General features: G+C 34.1%; 2 protein-coding genes across 4 annotated transcripts in view; one reads left to right on the top strand and one right to left on the bottom strand.

The window, feature by feature from the left end:
• Positions 1 to 4,582: 4,582 nt before the first annotated feature.
• LOC111623599 overlaps positions 4,583 to 19,662 on the bottom strand; it is a 15,991-nt gene continuing 911 nt past the window's right edge. Inside the window, exon 2 of the mRNA XM_023366229.1 lies at positions 4,583 to 5,414. Coding sequence (XP_023221997.1) covers positions 4,724 to 5,164 — 441 coding nt within the window. The 5' untranslated portion in view covers positions 5,165 to 5,414 and the 3' untranslated portion in view covers positions 4,583 to 4,723. The remainder of the gene's footprint in view (positions 5,415 to 19,662) is intronic.
• LOC111623598 (arginyl-tRNA--protein transferase 1-like) overlaps positions 6,143 to 19,662 on the top strand; it is a 16,689-nt gene continuing 3,169 nt past the window's right edge. The window contains exons 1-7 of one of the 3 annotated variants that reach the window (XM_023366226.1): positions 6,143 to 6,306; positions 15,249 to 15,312; positions 15,376 to 15,438; positions 15,509 to 15,602; positions 15,672 to 15,813; positions 15,904 to 15,999; positions 18,784 to 18,908. In XM_023366226.1, the coding sequence (XP_023221994.1) occupies positions 6,219 to 6,306; positions 15,249 to 15,312; positions 15,376 to 15,438; positions 15,509 to 15,602; positions 15,672 to 15,813; positions 15,904 to 15,999; positions 18,784 to 18,908 (672 nt within the window). In that variant the 5' untranslated portion in view covers positions 6,143 to 6,218. The remainder of the gene's footprint in view (positions 6,307 to 15,248; positions 15,313 to 15,375; positions 15,439 to 15,508; positions 15,603 to 15,671; positions 15,814 to 15,903; positions 16,000 to 18,783; positions 18,909 to 19,662) is intronic. The other 2 variants (XM_023366228.1, XM_023366227.1) reach the window with 2 other exon arrangements.

Below are 19,662 nucleotides of genomic sequence, written 5' to 3'. Positions count from 1 at the left end.
CTTACAGGAAGGCAACACTGAACGTCCGACGTACACGTTTTCGCGATGAAAACGTCGGCCGCAACCTCTCTAATAATTCTGTTATTGTCGAAGTATTAACATGATAAAGCAAGATCTCGCTAATCCGGTAATTTCTTACACAGAAGGGCACCCGAACGACCGCGAGTGCAGAGACCTAAAGGCAATAGCGAGGTTGCGGCCGAAGTTTTCATCCGTAAAACGTGAACGTCGAACGTCGAGCGCCGCTATCTTGTAAGCGGCGCTCGACGTTCGACGTTGACGTTTTACAGACGAAAACTTCGGCCCGCAACCTCTCTATTAAATTACGTAATCTGTCACCTTTTGATACTCGTTTTGGAGGCAGGCGGGTAAATAATACGGCGCGTTACACTGTACACAAAAATGAAATTTGAATAAATAAGAAAACAAGATTTGTCACATGATAAGGTTTTCGTGGAAACGGAATCGCATGGGCAATTACACCGCAGAGTATGACAGGTAATTGAGAGGCCGGATTAGCGAGATTATGCCGTATATATTTACTATGAAGATTTTGAAAGTTATACATAATTTGTATTTGATGAAACTAGATAATTTAACGCTATATTTGCGAAGAAAATGACTTCCCGTCTTGAAACCAATTATTTTAAGAAACTGTTTACTTCTATTATTTTTTATTTTTTATTTGAAATAACTTAAAATAATGAGATGAATTAAAGAAAATTATTATAAATGACTAACATTAATTCTCAAATGTGTAAATTTAATATGTATTAAGTCTATAAGTAGAAAGATTATTAAGATAAAATATAAAATCCACGCCGTACCCAGTCTTCTTGAATAAACTTTTCATTCTGATTTTGCGTATAAAAATCTAATTGTTTTTCCATTTTCTTTGTCGAAAATCCTTTGGAATTTATCCATCTGAGTGACCATACACAGGAACCGCTGTGAAACTCAAGAGTCTTAAAACTAGCAATGCTAAAGGGAACTCCACACTGTTTCATTCATAAAAGTTTCTATGCAGTTTAGTTTCTAAGCTGGAGAAAAGCAGGAGAAGAAGTGGAAGATTTATAGCCTAAACAGGCCATAAACCAATTGAATAGATTTGCTTTATAGAAATTGGAAAAGGTTACTCCCCGAGCAAAATCCAGATAATACCCGAGTCTTCCCTGTTACAAAACATATAGTTTTTAATGAAAACCAAATATGATCCTCTCACATTTGTTGACTTTACATGATAACAGAAAAAACAACCGAAAAGAGTGCATAATGAAGGTCAACGAATTTAAAATTGGTTTCTATGCTCTATATATTTTTGATTAAATTATTTATTATCACTATAAAAGTATGCAAATCATTACGTCAGTTATACCAAATTCTAAATAAGTTTTTCTGGGCGAATTGGTCTATAAAAAAGCGCATATTATCATCCTCATCATCACATTAAAGAGTCAAAGACTGCAATAAAATAGTTGGTCGATTAACAGTGCGTAAAAATGATAGGAATAGCGCCATTGTCATTGATTTATACCTAAATTAATCTAAAATTTTGTAAAAAATGTATAAGATATAGGCCCATAATTGATTATCCTAGCGTTCTGGAGACCCGGAATCGAATCCAGCGGTCGAAAACACCCCAGAAGGGTACTGTTCCGAAAATATCGGGTCCCGTCTCTTGTTATCCCATTGTGGGCCTAGTTGAGCTTACGATGGGTTTGAAAAAAAGGCCGTTTTAGTGCACTCAAGGCGGAAATAATAAAATCATATCCATATGCCCATGTGATGCGGGAGTGGGCTCATATCCGGGATAGACCATCACGAAAACAGTATAGAGAGATGCTCACCAGGATTCAATCTCGAGTCCTCCAGATTAGTAAGCTCAATCCTTAACTGTATCAGCATCTATCCTGTCTATTTACTATTCGAAATAAATAGATTATGTTTATATTTAAAAAAAAATAAATATTGAAAATTGAGGAACGAATAAGTATTTTCTACATAAACGCTTGTTATCTAGATAATCTACTTTTGTTTATTTTTGAAAGGATAGTGTGAAAATAACGATGAAAGCTTTCTAGTCTGTGTTAAGTAGTGCATTAAATAATATGCAACGACGAGGAAAATCTAAGAAATTTACGGTTTTTTATTTCCCTGATGTATGATAAAAATTATATGTATTGAAAATATAGTATAAATGTATAAACATGTATAAAAAATTTTATATATAGAATGTAATAGACTTTAGATTTTTGTATATAAGTATAATTATATTAAAAAATATTCTTGACGAAAGGAAAACTCTGTGATTTATTATAGTTATTTTTGGAAAAATTTTTTTACACCACTCGAGTAGGTCATTTTTAAACTCAATTGCGTTATGAACTAATGTTTTACAACAAAATTTTAATTTAAAAAACAAAATTATTTATAGCAGCTATTACTAAACTCTATAAATTCATATATTTTATTATACATATTGTAATTTTAATTAGATCTGTAACAAAAGTTATGTGCAAATATATGAAAATTTCCGTTAAAAATCCACGTTTTTCCTTTTTTTTATAAGGAGGAAACGTACAAGTAGACTTCCCTATAACACTGTTGATAATTCCGTGTTTTATGAATTCCACGTTGTATGAGTCACTTAGATTTTACAAATACGTGTGCCGGGCTGTGAACGTCTCACGTATTTGTAAAATTTAAGTGACTCGTACAACGTGGAATTTATAAAACACGGAATTATCAACAGTGTTATAGGGGGTCTACTGATACTCCTAAAAAATCAATTCTGATTTTAATTAATAGATATAGAAGAAAGTTGCTAATCCGGCATCTATAGAAACAGAGTAGCGCGGAATTTTGAGTGTTGCAGACATCGTTGTACCAGTGAGTGATGTTATATGATTTCAATTTGTTTTGTCGTGCTTTTTAATCGGTATAAAGACGACACAGTACATGACTATGATGTGTTAAGATCAATTGGCTTTCGATCTCCATACATGTACTGTACCTAACAAAAGATTTTGGGGTTCTTCAGATTTTTCATATCCCTCAATTTTCGCTCGGAGTCTTTAGCATTCAAACAATCCAATTGGCAAAATACTATGCCGGGTTATTATAGGACAATTCCGGATTAGTTTTTCAGAAGGTGCCTGAGGAATTCAGGCTTAAAATTACATAAAATTTCTGTTTAAAAATGTCTTTTGTCTACTTTTAACTGAAGTTATTAGTCAGGTTGCGGCCGAAGTTTTCTTCTCTGAAACGTGAACGTCGAACGTCGAGCGCCGCTATCTTAAGCGGTGCTCGACGTTCGACGTTCACGTTTCAGAGAAGTAAACTTCGGCCGCAATCTCGCTATTGTCATTTTCTTCAGTTTTAAAATTACTGATTAAATGTAGAATTTTTTTAAAATCAAGATAACTACATTTGCAATCAGTATAAAAGATAAAATCTTAATTGTTTTTGAAACAAGGAAGAAAACGAGGAAAATTATACAAAAATTACATAGAATTCAATACAAAAAATATTGAAATACTTGTATAAAAAAAAAGAAAGTACCGAGTTAGATAACACGGAATTCAAAATTATTGTTAGAAAATAAACACCACTGTGAATACATTTTTATTTATAGTGTTAGATAGAGTAGATTGGGCGAGGGATCTCGTGTCAGACACCTCCTCATGGTGACTTCTGGGTTGTGTTTATTAAAAAGAATTCAAGCAAGAAGCGAAAAGCTACGTATTAAATAATAATGAACTTGTTTTAAAACATATAGTGATAGAAGTATTACTTTGGACGGTGGAGCACTAAGAAGGGAATCCAAGGGACCTTGGTACTCTCCTCTGAATTTGCCATGTTGTCGGATGTCTATAGTGTCTATGGAAAGGTTACGAGTAGAATTGCCAGATTTCTACGACCAGTTCATAAATACAATTTGATCATGCAAACCTTTATTGTGGGACATAAAACATAAGGAAGAAAGAAGGTAAACTGAAAATCGAAACTGACTCGAAGGCCTGCGTACGAACAATAAATCATTTATAGATGTTTGAGTAATTCTGTATATGACTTCTTAACAGGAATGGTTATATAATCATAGGCAAAGTCCTAGTCGAAAATCCATCACTGCCATTATAAAACACGAGCATTGACAAATGAAAATAAAGAACGAATTGTATTCTTTGTCGTTTATAAAGAAAGGGCAATTTAGCTAAAGTAACGGATGTGTGGCAACTCTACAGGGTGCGTGAAAAGTTCTGTCAATTTTTTGAAATACTTCAACAGTATAAAAATACTGTATAAATAAATAAATTCACAAAACTAAACGAACAATAAGTTTTATTTATCGAATAACAATAACAATAAACAAAAAAATTTACAACAAATGCTCAAAATTGCCTCCTTGGGCTTCAATGCATTTACGTAGTCTCTTGCGAAAAGTTCCAACGATGGTCGTGCATTCTTCCACCGAAGTTTCGTCCCAGGCACGCGTCAAGGCTGCTTTCAGCTGGTCCACGGTGGCGTATCGTGTTCCCGAGATTTTTTGTTCCAGGATCGACCACACCGAGTAGTCCAACGGGTTAAGATCCGGCGAGTTAGACGGCCAAACGTATTTGCGCCAAAAGCCCGGAAACAGCTCTTCACAGACGGTAATTGTCGATTGGGCCGAATGCGCCGGTGCCCAGTCTTGCTGAAGCGTGAATCCTTCTGAACCGAAGTGCTATGACGCCCATGGCTCCAATACATCGCATAGGACCCGTTTCTGGTAGATGGTGGCGTTGATCTTGACGTTCCGCTCGATGAAGACCAGCGGCGTCTTCCCAGTGGCGCAGACCATGATTGAAGCCGGAAAATGGCTGCGACCAATGGTTTTTGCAGTGGCAGTCTTCTGTTGACCCTTCTTGAGCAGCTGTTGATGGTTTTGGCAGTTTTGAAGCGGCTCGAGGGTGAAAATCTTCTCGTCGGTGAAGAGCACCTTGTTCAAGCGACCATCGCCGATCAGCCGACACATTCGGCGAGCTTTCTCGAGCCTCTTCGCCTTCATCGCTTCATTTAAGAAGCTGACACGGGCGATCTTGTAGCTGCGAAGTCCCAGTTTCCTTTTGACGATATTACGGAATCGCTCCTCGCTGATTTGGAGCTCCTTGGCCGTTTTGCGCATGGATACCCCCGGATTGCGCCGAATCCGGCATCACACCTTGTTAATGTTCTCCGGAATGGTCGCGGTGGTTGGACGATTGCTCCGAGGACGATCCACAGTCCCTCCAGTCTCCTTGAAACGTTTCACGATCCTGTAGACAATCCTCTATTGGAAACTAGTCGCACGAGCAATGTCGGCTATCTTCATTTCCAACTTGTGCAACTCGACGACGATGATACGTTCATTTTCACGAGACATAACGTTAGCACAACTAAAAATAAAAAAATAATAATTAGAGCCCTTTCTTGATCAAAATTGCACGAGGGTGCAATCCAATAAAATCATTAAAAAATAACAAAAAATGCAAAATGACAAATGCCAAAAAACACACAAAAATAAAATTGACAGAACTTTTCACGCACCCTGTAGTTAAGATTAGTGAATGGTTTCATTCAACAAATTCAACCGTTTTAATCAGTAGCTTAGCCAGAAATTTAAAAAGAGGAATGCAATATGTTTCTATGTGTCTTCCCTTTAAGAAGTATGAAGTCATGACTCATGATCTCCTTCCTTTCCCCCTACACTTATAATCACCATAATGTAATAGCATAAATGTCACACACACAAAAATAACCATGCCAACTCTCAAAATTTTTGATTCATTCAGTCCCGAGATATAACGCAAAATAGACACACACAGAAAGAATTTTAAAAGGGTTTTTTTTTTTATATTTTTAGGCGGTGGGTTATTCTACGGGAAAAAACGTGGCCCACCAATAGGGGGCCCCAAATTCAAATTTTCCCTGTCCTCACGCGCCACTTCCTTTTAGTGCCCTCGATACCCATCGGCCAACAAAAGCGGAGAAAACAAATAACATCGATAGAATAAAAATAAATTAGGTATTTATTAAGGTATTTCTTTTAAATTAAAATTTGAAAAATAAAATAAAATTCGTCGTCGTAAGTGTTGAATGACAAGTGTTGTCAGCACCGGCTGGCAACACTTATCATCCGGGAGGCCATTTGTGTGTTTGTTAGTAAACTGAATCGTGTTACCCTGCAGATCGTATTTAGAATGAGTATCGTCGAGTACTTTTCCGAACACAGCGGTTATCGTTGCGGATATTGCAAAAGCGAAGACGGAAGTTATTCTCATGGTAAAAGTAAACTAAATTTTTCATTCGAAATTGATTACTTTTGCAATATAATTGACATGTAATTAGACTGAACACGTTACTACAGAATATGGATCCTTGCAGCTAAATAGTATGTATACAGCAGTGGCGTGCCGTCGTTGGAAGCGGTGGATGCGCCTCTTCTCTTGTATTTTCTAAAAAATAAATACATATTAATTTTAATTATATGAAAATAATCGCACAATATTTTATTATAACCGCATTATGTATCTTTTTACAAATTTCTATACTACACGTGAAAAAAAAAATAGATTGCTATTGTATATTTGAATATTACTGGCGGAGTGAAAGCGCTGTATTGTCAGCATCCAAAAAGCCAGATTCGCGCATGCACTTTACAGAGCACCTACCTCACCTGTTTAGCTGGTGGAAGCCTAGGATCTCGGGTGGATGCTAAATGTATACCGCATCCAATTCTATCCAGGACCGGTTCTGGGCTGTTGGCCGCCCTCTCTTGATTACGTGAATCGTGAGTAGATTTATAACTTAACTCAGCCGATAAGAATTTACTGGTATGTTTTTACGATAATTCTGTATAGTTGACAGGAGTTTTAAAAAATCCATTAAAATATTTGATAATTTTACTCCGCTCTCCGATTTTATATTACTCACGGATTTCGATGTTAAACCGGTGATATTACGATTTCGTATATCCCATCTTTAAGGAGATGTAGAAAAAAACGTGTAGTACAATTTTTGTATAATGTTAAAAAATTAACTGTTACTTCGACAGCGTCATTTACAACTAAATTTAATGAATGAGAGAGATGCACCAGGTACAGAAAAAGCTCTAGAATTTATTTTCCTTACATTTACGATTTATGTATCCATTTGCCATAAAAATTTCTTTCCACTTTTTTTCCCGAGACTACAAATATTCAAGTACAAAGTAACCGGTTTCGACTTATTTCTACTTAAGAAGTTGTTAAATAATTAAGCGATTAGAGAATTGGGGACATAAACAAAACCACTGATGAAAGAGCCGAAATTTTACTTAAACAAAAGCTTAACCGAACCATCTCGAGCTGGAGACTGATTTCTTTGTATTATTAATGTAATAAAGACAGAAATTTTTCCAGTTAAACGAGAGTGACCGAAAAGTTGTAAATTTTGGAAATTTCTGAGGACACTTGGTCCTAAAACGAATTAGTTAGAAAACAAATGACTATTAAGTTTAACAAATTTAGATTTTTACAGTTATGGTGAGAAACATTTAAAATCAACAACAGCCCTGTCGGGTCCTTTGAGATCTACTAGTGATGCGACAAAAGAGGTATTTGACATTGACTGGTACGACACCCTGGGGATTTGGCAGTCCGCGTGTATGCGTGGTCTGCAACCATCTTTGATTCCATCCATTAGCCACTTGTAGGGAGCTATTTGACTAAGTGCATCATTGTTTTAAGATTTAAAAATTAAAGAATATTTTATATTTTTATGTACAGTACGTTTCTTTACAAAGCTATATTTAATTATAATTTTCTTTAAAAGTATATTCGTACAATTAAAGAATATTTTGTACCAGGCATATACCAGTACATCCGCCACACAATTTATTTCACCAAGTAAGTTTTTATTATTTTATTTTTAATTGTAGCCCTTATATTGTAGCGATTTATTGCTAGCGATTTGGAATGTAATTGTGATATTAAAAATACATTTAGAAAAGTCTACGGTTTTTACTGGCTTATCAAATAAATGATGGTTATCATTTATTTGATAAGTCAGTCATGGACCCTAGACCATCACTGATGCTCGATTGACTGATTGCCCCTGGATGCCGGCTTCTTATAGAAACACAGCTTCCCTATCATCAAATGTCAAGGCACGCCACTGGTATACAGCAAGCTCTCACTCATTTAACACAGTGTTGTTAAATGAGAGCTGTTTATAAATAAAATTCAACAACACACAACACTGAAGTGTTGGGTGTTGTTGAATTTTATTTATAAACATGTGAGGAAATTAAATGGGTAAGATTCTAGCACTGAATGAGGGTCGCCGCCCCTTCCCCTCATTCAGAGCTAGAATCTTACTAATTAAATGCCAGAGGTTGCAAGTGCAAACTGGTAGGAAACTTAACTCTCATTTATATCCTATGATAAAATTGCTTTCGTTATATGTCGTTTCGTGTAATGATGCAATTTCGAAGAACTTGTCGATGTGTTAAGCGAGGTCTTTCTGTATGCGTAAAGCATTGAAAAGTAACTTATACCTAAATTCTTGTTTGTACGAAATGTATTTATCCATCTAAAGGAATTTGAATAATATAATTGGCATCGGTTATATTTAAAATGTTTTTACTTTTGTTATATGTTTCACTAATCATTGTTTTTTTAATGTTTTATAGCTCGATTTGGATTGACAAAATCGGTTTTGTTGATCGTATATTGTAGCGGCAAGGGACGTGATCCGAAATGAAGGACAAATGCCCTGCTGGGGGCATAGTTTATAAATTAAAAAATTATAAAATTCTCTTCGAAAACCATAGAAGGATATTTCTACTTTTTCAAAAACTTAGAGAAATACTTATACTTCCTCATTATAGTGCGATGCAAATTAAGAAATTTACTTTGTTGATTTCTAGAAATCATGAATTTTTGAATGGGAATGTTGACTACATCTTATTTGAAGACATGACAAAAATACAATTTTTGTTTGTGGGACTGCGAGATGAGACACCAGAATGATGGATTGTCCCATGAGATTGGCACAGTTTGACTGGCATGACTAAATATGATGATAATTGCAAGTCTGCAAGTCGATAATAATTGATTGAAGTTGTGGTGTTACATCAAGGAAAGAGGCAAAGAATATTCATTTACATTAGACACAACTAGTGGGACGCTCGGGATTTAATCTTTGGGGAGCCAAGTTCAATGGATAAAAAATTTTTAATGCTAATTCAATAAAATTCCTATCTTATTTGACGACTAATTCACAAATATAGAAATAGAAGACATAATATAAATATAAAAAAAAGAATTTTAATTCGAAAAAGATTTTTGGAAAATTTTGCTATTGTTTTTTTAATTTCCTTTGGAGGGTGTCAGGGTCCATTGGCCTTCTCCGGGCATGCCATTGGACACAACAGTATATACCATATTTCTTCCAATAAATGGTACAGCTGCAAGATAAAAAGTATAAAGAAGATAGGGCTTATTGTAAACTGAAAAACTGTACATTCTATTTGGTATTGTCATTCTTATCGTATATTCAAGTAAAGTGTGAATGTGTTGAGTGTTGTGTTTGAGGTTCAAATAATAATAATAATGTGAAAAAATTACCAGATTTATTCCATTTATAGTCCCCTCAAATAATAGTGTCACCCAATTCCCAAAGAATGGAAATAATAGTTGCCTTCTAATAGTATGCACATTCTAATAAACAGCACAGCTGCAGGATGAAAAAAAAAACCAGTCAATCCTGTAGCTGTGCTGTGAATAGACAGTTTACTGTTTATTTGAATAAATATGGTATCTTTATCTCACCAGTTTTTTAAATGGTGTGAAAATAAGTATTCATCATCTTAAAAATCAAAATAAATGGTGAATGACTTGAGATAAGCAGTACGTGTGCATGTTATGCTATGTTGATCGAATGTCTGTTCTAAAAATGATGAAAATATGGTGGCCAAATGGGAGAAATGTAAAGTCATTAGGTTCTCTAAGAAGGAATTAATTAATTTTTTCTTAAAATTATCTCAATTTTTATAAATATTAGACAAGAGTAATGTAATTGTATTCTTGGAAGAAATATTTAATTCAGATAAGTTTTATTTTGAATGGTGTTTTAGATCAATAAAGTTTGTAAATTACTAATGTTTACTTGTACTTGTATTGCAGCAAACTAAAACAATTTCAATCCTTCTTCTAATTGTATTCCTGAAGTAATTATAATCAAAAACAAATTTCATATAGCAATTACAAATTTATTATAAGAAAATCTTTAAAAATCAACTGTTTTTGTCTTATGTTTTTTAAAAAATATTTGAAAAGTAAACCGAATACAATAGTATAATAATACACTTATTTCTGAAGTAATTCACAGCTTCAAATACAATTTTTATGTTAAACAAAATTGGAATAACCTTTAGTAAATGTAAAATTTAATACGAAAGTTAAATATTTTACATATTTTGTCATTCTTGTTAAATATTACCAGTCAAAAACTGGATATACTTGAACAAAAGTCACTAAAAAGACCTAATATCCATCAGAGAAGTTCAGAAGTGCTAATGTTTTCGCCCATGTCAAATGGGCATCGTCAGGCAAATCCCCCTAATCCCTGGCTGCCATACAGGGATTATCATATGCATGTGAAGAGGAAATTTTTTTATTCTTGTTAGACATTTAATGAGAAAGCCTTTTATTATTGATTGATTAAAGACATTTTATAGTAAATGTCTTTAGTTAGCCAAGAAAAAAACCATACATTTAGTTCTATGGCCTTTTAGGGACAGGCATCTTGGTTGTGCCACAGATGACGTAGTTGCATCTATTTATCTCTCTGTTGAAAATCTCGTATTTTTAAGGATTGCTGTCATCTGGGCATTAGTGTTGTGCACAGATCTTTATCTCTCTGCCACAAATGGCCACTGTTGAGTGGCATGTAGCTTTTATAGCCTTTCATATGATTTACCAAATGGTGTCATTTAGTGGCACATCTGAGGTGCTGTGCTGATACAGACAACTGAGTGATCTGTCTAGAAGCAATCTATAACTGTACTTTTCCATCTCAAATTTCTCAACAGACATTTTATTTAGTATATATCTATCATTTTATAATTTTGTTGTATTTTTTTTTCATTTCTATGGAAAGAAAATGTACTTACAGAAATGATTTTAACTACTGATATTAGCAGTTTCCAGCTTTTGAAACACATTGTGTTATATTTAAGTTGATAAGAGGATGAAAGATCTATATTTAGTAAACTTATTATTTCAACAATAGGAACAAATGAATTTGAATTTTGTTCTGTTTGTTTTATAGTTATTTTTGTTTAATTATAAAGTGAATAGAACAAAGTTCAAATACATTTGTCTCTATTAATATTTTAATTTTTAGACTGAATTAGGAAGAAAAATACAATAACAGAATTTGGGTCTAATCATTTTGAAAAAAAAAAAATGGGTTTGTGGGCCATTTTCAAGTAATTTCACTGGTCAATTTTGATCTCCAGTCCACCCCTGGCATTAAGTATTTAAATAATAAAGAAAAATGAATATAATAAAATAATACATTTTTAAAAGAATTCTAAAGACTTTTTAAATTATTTTATTTATTAATATAATATATATAATGTTGTAAAATTTGTCACTCATTAATAAACAGTGATTTGGGCTAGATTGCAGACGTCAGTTTTCAGACAATGGTGCTAGAAATCAAGGAACCATGAAAATATTAAATGAAGAATTGAAATTAAATGAATAATATGTAACAAATATTTTTTTTGTAAATGTTTTTATCAATTATACAGAATGGGCACAACTTCTAATTAGCATACATAGCAAATTTATCTACATTACTCCATTTTCTGCATAAATTTTAAATTTTTTCTCATGTTTTTGTTGACGTTTGATTCATGTTGACAGTTGAAAGTCATTAAATTAGACTCCAATAAATATTTTTAGGTCTGCAACTGTTGTAAAGCAGAATTGAGACATTTTTATGAAGTAAATTGGGAATGAATAAATGTATAAAAATACTTAGTATGTTATTCTATTAAAAGTAGATGTTTAATATTATTAATTTTAACTTAGTTTAAACATAGTAAATAAATATACTCATTGGAAAAAGATACACACCGAATTAAATTTTATTAGTTTGAATGTAATGATGTGAGGAAGGACGAACAGACACCTCTGTGGGGTCTGCTCAATGTTGGGCTGACGCCACTCGCCTTAGAGGTCATCCTTAAGGTGAAAGGTACGACCCTCGATTTGCCCACAATTTGTCAGGATGACGCGAGAAAGCCTTTTTACGTATGGGAGTAGTGGTTTGCTGGACGCAAAGATGACTCACACAGAGACTGTAATTTCAATTTAACATGTTTATTTAAACAAAGACATCATGCTTACAAATAAGGCCAAAAGGGTGTACTATAACTGTTTTGCAACCTTGGATGATCCTGAAAGTGTGCTCCAACCAGCAAGTGTTTGTCCTGGTTTCCAGTGAAGTTCTCTGCTAAATCAGATGTGGGAGATCCAGGAGGAAAGCAAGAGTCGTTGGGAAGTTAGGTTCTGCATTTTTCCTATGCTCGGAGCCTTTGGTCTTCTGAGTCCATCCTTCGTCAGAGTCTTTGGGATTTTTCCTTTGTCCTTTGTCAGAGTATCCACAGTCCATGCACAAGGATTGACACTCTCGATCACCACTTCCCGTGTCCTTGGGACCTCGGGCTTTTATAACCTTTTTCTCTGAAATCCCGAAGTTTTGGTTGGTCCAAATGATGGTTCCCTGTAATTCTATTGGTCCCTGGTCTGTGGGGTCGCCAAACATCCCTGTCTGGGCCGTTCCCCTCCGGAGTTGAGTTAAGCCCTTCCCCGGATGATGGACCCGTAAATTTTACCTAATGTGTATTTTTCTGTCCCAGAGAAGACAGCTGTCCCAGCCACTGCCCCTTCCACAGGAGTGTCAGCAGATCCCGCTTTGAACTCTCTGTAAGGTGCCTGTCCAAAGTTACCCTGGCAAATGATCCCTCTCTCGTTCTCACGATCACGGATCTGCCAATTAGGTCTGGAATGCGACAATTAAATCGTCTTGCACCCTGTTCCTTGGTCACACCTGTCCTGTTTATGAAATAAGTCATTGATTTATTGGCTTTAGCTCAACAGCTAATTCCCATCTGGGGGGTGATGTCCCGGCCTCACAATAACAATGGTAATAAGTGAATACAGTACCATACCAGAAGGATAATTTCCTTGGAACAATAATATAATTTAAAGGAATCTTCAGCATCTTTTATAAACTTCTTGCCTGGAAAATACATTTAGTGATATGGTTAGACATGGAGACATACAACATATCCTGTGATTTGCTCACAGATGTTGCAACTGTCACACCAGGTTCCTCACACTTGTAGATGGTTGAAGTTGGTGTCTGATTTGGTCTCACATATGCTCAATGGGTGACAAATTTAGAAACTGGGCAAGGAAGTTATGAACATGACAGACATTCCTGGAAAACCCTAGCTATGTGTGGCCAAGCATTAGCGTACAAAATGACTGAAGTCCTATCGTGAAAGGCATAACATGAGGGTGCAAGATTTCTTAAACATACCACTGTGCTGTTACTATCTTGTATCTCTACTTGAGGTGACTGACTGTCATATGACATAGCTACCAAGACCAGCATAACAGCAGTGGGCAATGTGCTACTCAATAGTAAAGACAAGATTGAAGTACTTATCAATGGTCTTCCACACACTAATGTAGTGTTTGTCCATTCCCAAACAGAACTGGGATTCTCTGCTAAAAACGATATGCTGCCAGTCCGTAGCAGTTTATGCTTTTCTGTCACAGCCTCACTGTAAATGAAACTGATGTTTGGCTGCTAATGATAGAATGCATAGCAGTTGCCATGTGTATGGCTCTGGAAATGCCCTAGAGCTCCACTAAATTTGTAAATAATTAATATAATAATATTTAAAAAAATAATAATAATAATAAAAATTTCTCAGAAACATGATAAAAGAAGAATAGACAATGGAAGTCTCAAGATTGACTGTTTTGGGTTACAATTGGATTTTATTGTTGTTTAAAACTTCAACAATGATCTCTCTTGCAGTCTCTTAATTTTTGTTTTCCGTGGTTACAGATGTGATGCCATTGTGCACATGAAAATTCAAGACCAATTTCATGGATGATTGAGGGACCAGAAATTAATAAAAGCCATTGCTTTAAAATCATCACAGCTCCTTTTGTTTTTTGTGGTGTGCTCTCTTTTGTTGTGCTTGTCATGCCAGTTCTGTTCATTCTGTAAAAATGTTTGTTTCATACCCTTTTGGACTTACGGAACTGTAATCTAAGGTGTTGCAATGACATCATGTAACTCCTTGGTTTGGACTGATGCCACATCTTCCAAACCAGCAAGCATTCACATTGATCCTGCCACCAATCAGAAGTGAGTAATCAGAGAGAGACTGCAAGAAACTGCAAAGAAAGATCTTGTGAGCCCTGATCTGTTTTGACAATAAATGGATTTAGTTAAAGAGACTTGACTCAGTGTCTCCACTCTCACATATCTGATCTTATTCCACTATCATTCTGATTGAAATTAAAGTTTCCTCCTTTGTTGGCTCACACACTTGCTTCTGTTAGTTGCTTGTCAATGGTACTAGGAAGAGATTCTGCCTCTGGATGATGGCCAAAGATGCCATTGCAACTGTTTATGCTTGCCTCACAACAAGACAGTCATCTTTTCAGATAGTCTGTTTGGGGTGTTGAGGATATGTCAGACCCAGCTGGGTATGTGTGCTCTGATGTATCAACTGCCCCAACACATCTTGCAGTCAACTCAGAATGGTCTGGACAGATGCCATTTTAGTGAAACATCCTTCTTTCCTTATCCTGTTGATGCTGCCTCTGTCAAACTTCATCAGTAATGTCATTGAATGCATTGTCCAAGCAAACTTGGCATTCAAAGATGTCCAAACAATATATGCAGAAAATTGTAAACATAGTGAGCCTCTTTGAGTTTTTTTGATATTGACATTACAAGTCACTAGGTAGCATTACCTGGTGTGTAATTAAACCACAACTGTAATCATAACAGTTTGGGTCATAGCTATATGCCAAATTTTGCAATAATATGACAATTCTATCTGGGTGTGTAGGTATTTTTGTCAGTAGGCATTAACAAGTATTAATATATACTGAAAATTTTCTAAAAGAAATCAATATGAATTTTAGGAATGTGGGCACATGCTCTGACACCTATGGACTACCAAGATCTTATCGACAGAGGATGGAGAAGGTAAGACTTGTAATTTTATTTATTTTTCCAATTTAAAATAATAAAATTTCATATATGTTTTAGAAGTGGAATGTATTGCTACAAGCCAACTATGAATATTGCATGCTGTCCTCAGTACACAATAAGGTAAAATTTAAATTGATACCTTTATAAGCTATTAAAAACCATTTAATCACAGTTAAAAAATTCGTTGCAGATGTGAAGCATTAAATTTTCGTCCATCGAGATCACAGAAGAAAGTCTTAAAAAAGATGCATAAATTCTTGGCTTATGGAAGAACTAAAGATGACGTAATTTTTTTCTTCAAAATTTAACTTAATATTATTTTCTATTGCTCATTTCCACCAATGTTAATTCAGGCTTCTAACAACGAATCTCAAATGAAATCTTTCGAGAGCGATAGTCATTTCGAGTATCCAGATGTCGTGAGAATGAAAGACATAGCTTCTAAAGTCGAGAAAGATTTAAAAGACAAAGAATTCGAAGATAGACCTGATTTAGGTTGGTATATTGTTAAGCTAGAGTAAGTATGAAACGAGTTAATTGTAATTCTTACTTTCCTTCTTGTTGTTTTTTTTTTTTTTTTTTTAGGAAGTGCAAAAAACACATCTCAGAATGAACATAATGTATTGAGTGAAGAAAGTAAAATCGTTAAAAATGTGACTGTTAAAACGAGTTCAAAAAAAGGTAATTACTTATAAAATAACTGCACTTTAGTATAAAAGTTTATGCAACTCGAACACCAACTATATAGTGTATTCACTCAGACACAAGGCAAATCTCATCATTAACTTTTATTTAGTTGATATGTGTATTTAATGTTTGTACACATATCAACTTAATAAAAATTAATGATGAGATTTGCTTTGTGTCTGAATGAATACACTATATACAGGTAGCCCTCGGTTTATGCCGGTTCAATTTACGCCGCTGCGCAATTCGCTGTTTCGAGTTGTAATTCCCCAATTTTTCCTATGCTAGACTGATTTTCATTTCAGTGATGATGTATTTATCGAGCCGTGACATTGTACATTCGTTAAAACAAAGATTTTTATTAAATATATTTATTTTTTCTGTTTAATATTATTGGGTATGTATACATTTGCATTAAATTAATATTAAAATACTAAACGTTTAGGTACCCATGAGTCAAGATATTAAACTTAATAGTCCAATAAATGGCGTCCGAATTCATAGTGCCGATGAATGTATCCGATATCAGTTCATTCAGGAAAACACCTTACAATGAATGCAATAGCACTTCCGGCGATCACAGATTATCGTTAGTGAGACAAATCTACTTCTCGTTGGCCAGACGATATTTATCTCTCCTTAGCCACCTTGAATTTTCCCGCTCAAAGTGACTTATATATGCGCTACGGCGACCGGTGGTCGACCAATCAGTGTCTTCGCTCGTCCGTAGCTTTACGTCGGATTAACGTATCCTTTCAACTAAGGAAAGTTTGACGGATGAAGTTTGTGAGTTAGACAATGTTGGGAGCGAAGTGCAAATGTAAAAAGGAGCATCATATTCGACCATATTCCGAAATTTTTAATGAAAGAAATCAAAAATGTAAANAGGCCGATAAAATCGGTCGAAAACGTTATTAGAGTATTGAATTTTGTTGCTGGAATGTTATAGAAGGCGTTGTTTTCTTATATTATGTATTTGAATTAGTTCCAGTAGGAAATTTTTTGATTATTTTGATTATGTATTATATTGTATTAATAAACAAAATTATTAGCTTATTTTTCACTTATCTAGAACCTAACCCTATACCTCATTGTAAATACGGGTTCGTTTTACGCCGATTCGATTTGCGCTGGCTTTTGTAGGAATGGAACTGCGGCGTAAACCGAGGGCTACCTGTAGTTGGTGTTCGAGTTGCACAAAAATTACCGGCACGGTTTCATAAGTACTAGAATAAAAGTTTATATAATAATAATTTACTATCTTATCTTCTATAATTTGAGATGTTGATAATCCAAATTCAAATTGTGCAGCAATAGAATAGGGAAGTAAATTTTTCTAATCTTTTAACTAACTATGTCAAGTTGAAATGTTTACAGTTACATTGTGGAATTTGCTTTAGTGAAAAAGGGGAGAGAACTTTTGTTAAAGGATGTATTAATCTCAATTTAAAATATTGTTGGTGAATATGGCTGAGCTGTAAATCATTAGTTAAGATCAATTTCATCATAAGTTGAATATTGTAGTCGTATTTACACAAAGAGACACTAGGCAATGTAACTGAGTCACAAGATTTTAATCAATTTTAGTGTAAACTTTGGCATTGACAACATAAAATGGAATGGGAGGTTCTGGAAGTATGGACATTCTATGCAAGCAAATCAGATTTCATCCAGCATTCGGAAAAGTTATGATCCAAAATTTAAACTTTTCATCGTAAAATCTGCTGTTTTATGATTTTTTTGTTCTGAAAAAAAAAAGGTATATTCAAGGAATTATTTTTTCCTGAAAATGGGTTTCAAAAATATATTTAGATAAATATGGTAATATTATGAGGCCAGGGATTTGGTCGTAGTCTGAAACCGAAGCTAATGAATTCTTTAATTAGGGAAGATTGTGACTTGGATGACCAGTGGAAATATGACATGTAGCCTATGTACGTTTAGTGACTGGGACTAGAGATGACCCTTTAATTTCAAACTATGTTTATTAGTGTAAGTGTCCGATTACCTGAAAAGGTATAGATTTCTAAAGCAATTCTGAGTTTAAAATTATTATTATTGTTGGACAGGTCTTTGTTGGTTTTCTATTACTTGTCAGAGGTGGAGTCATGTTGGGTCACAAAGTAGAGAAAAGGAAAGTTATACTAAATGCACAAATGATATGATACATAAGTAAGTAGTAAACTCCAAAGATTAACCACCACTGAGAAGTATACACATGTCTCTTTTTGGTAATGGGATGACAGCTTAGTCTGGGCTGATAGAACTCAAACAATTTGACAGAATGGCACTGCACTGCTAGATGACGAACAGTGATCTGCTAGACCAATGAACAATTGGATGGCTCAGCTTGACAGAACCAAGTCAGACAGACTAGAACAGAATGGAAACCCGTGTCCTTAAGACACAGGTTTTTAATGGTTGGAATATCTCAATCTGATAGTGTGATAATTTAGAACCACAAAACTTTCATTTGATAGTTTTAAAAATTGAATAATGCTTATAAATATAATTGGACTATTATTTTAATTATCTGTTGAGCCTGTATTGATTAAAATTACAGCTGACTATATGGTACAAGAAATGAAAGCTTTTTAGATAAATAAAATCTGTTCTACAGTTTAGAAGTTTATTAACTTAAGTAAAACTGATTGTTGACTTATGAATTAAAAATCAAAATTTAGGATGAAGTTTCTTCAAACTTTGATTTTATTATTATTTTTCATAATTTACCACAGAAATAGTTTGAAATTTTATTATTGTCTGTATCGTTTACAGAAGGTGATCATACGAATTCTGATAGACCTTTACCGAAAAAAGCTAAATTAATGAGGAAAGAACGAAAGATCCAAAAGTTATTAGAGAAAGCAAAGCAAGAAGGGACATCTGAAAATGTGGAACAGGTACTATTTAAATATGTTTGCATTAGGGTTTCTCATTTCTCGGTCTTTTGCTTATTCCGGGATTTTGGGAAAAAAGTGAACTGTTTCCTGGGATAGAATTAATTATTTTTAAGATATACAAAATATCTTGAAATCAAATGATATAATTATTTTTCATTTTTTAAAGTAATTTAATACGTTCTGCAACCTCCAAAATCATATTAATAATGCTATGTAAGATATACTGTATATTAACAATTACCTTTGAATTACATAGAAATTTTCACAAATAGAAAAAATTTATTGAAGTTTGCTGGAAACTGCATACAACAACAACAAAAAATGCTTTGAATTGAATTGAAAATTTAAAAAAAAAAAGAATTTAGATCAAACTTCTAAATTAAAAGATAGTTTTCATTTTTAAAATAAAACATACAAAATATTATTGTAAATTTTTATAATACGATTTTAAAAAGCAAAGATGGTCAATACTCCGATCAATCAATCTGATTCTTATTTTAGTAATGAAAAGTCCTGCTACCCTTTTCAATTCAATTGATGTGGGTGGAATTGTCTTTAATGCATTTAAGAGAAGACAGATGTTATATGTCTTTTCACTTATAGCCGGGAAGATTTCTAGTTCATTTTCGAGATTGTAGTACTTCTTTCGCTCTCTAGTATTCTTGATTTGTTTACCTTGGCTGCTTTAATAGAAACATCAAGGTTATAGCTCAATAATTTGGCAGTTTGTTTGTCTTTAATAATCAGGTTTATG

Source organism: Centruroides sculpturatus, unplaced genomic scaffold (genome assembly GCF_000671375.1).
Source record: "Centruroides sculpturatus isolate CEXI.00-Female unplaced genomic scaffold, Cexi_2.0 scaffold425, whole genome shotgun sequence".
Taxonomy (NCBI): Eukaryota; Metazoa; Arthropoda; class Arachnida; order Scorpiones; family Buthidae; genus Centruroides; species Centruroides sculpturatus.
This window is presented reverse-complemented; position numbering and strand designations above follow the sequence as displayed.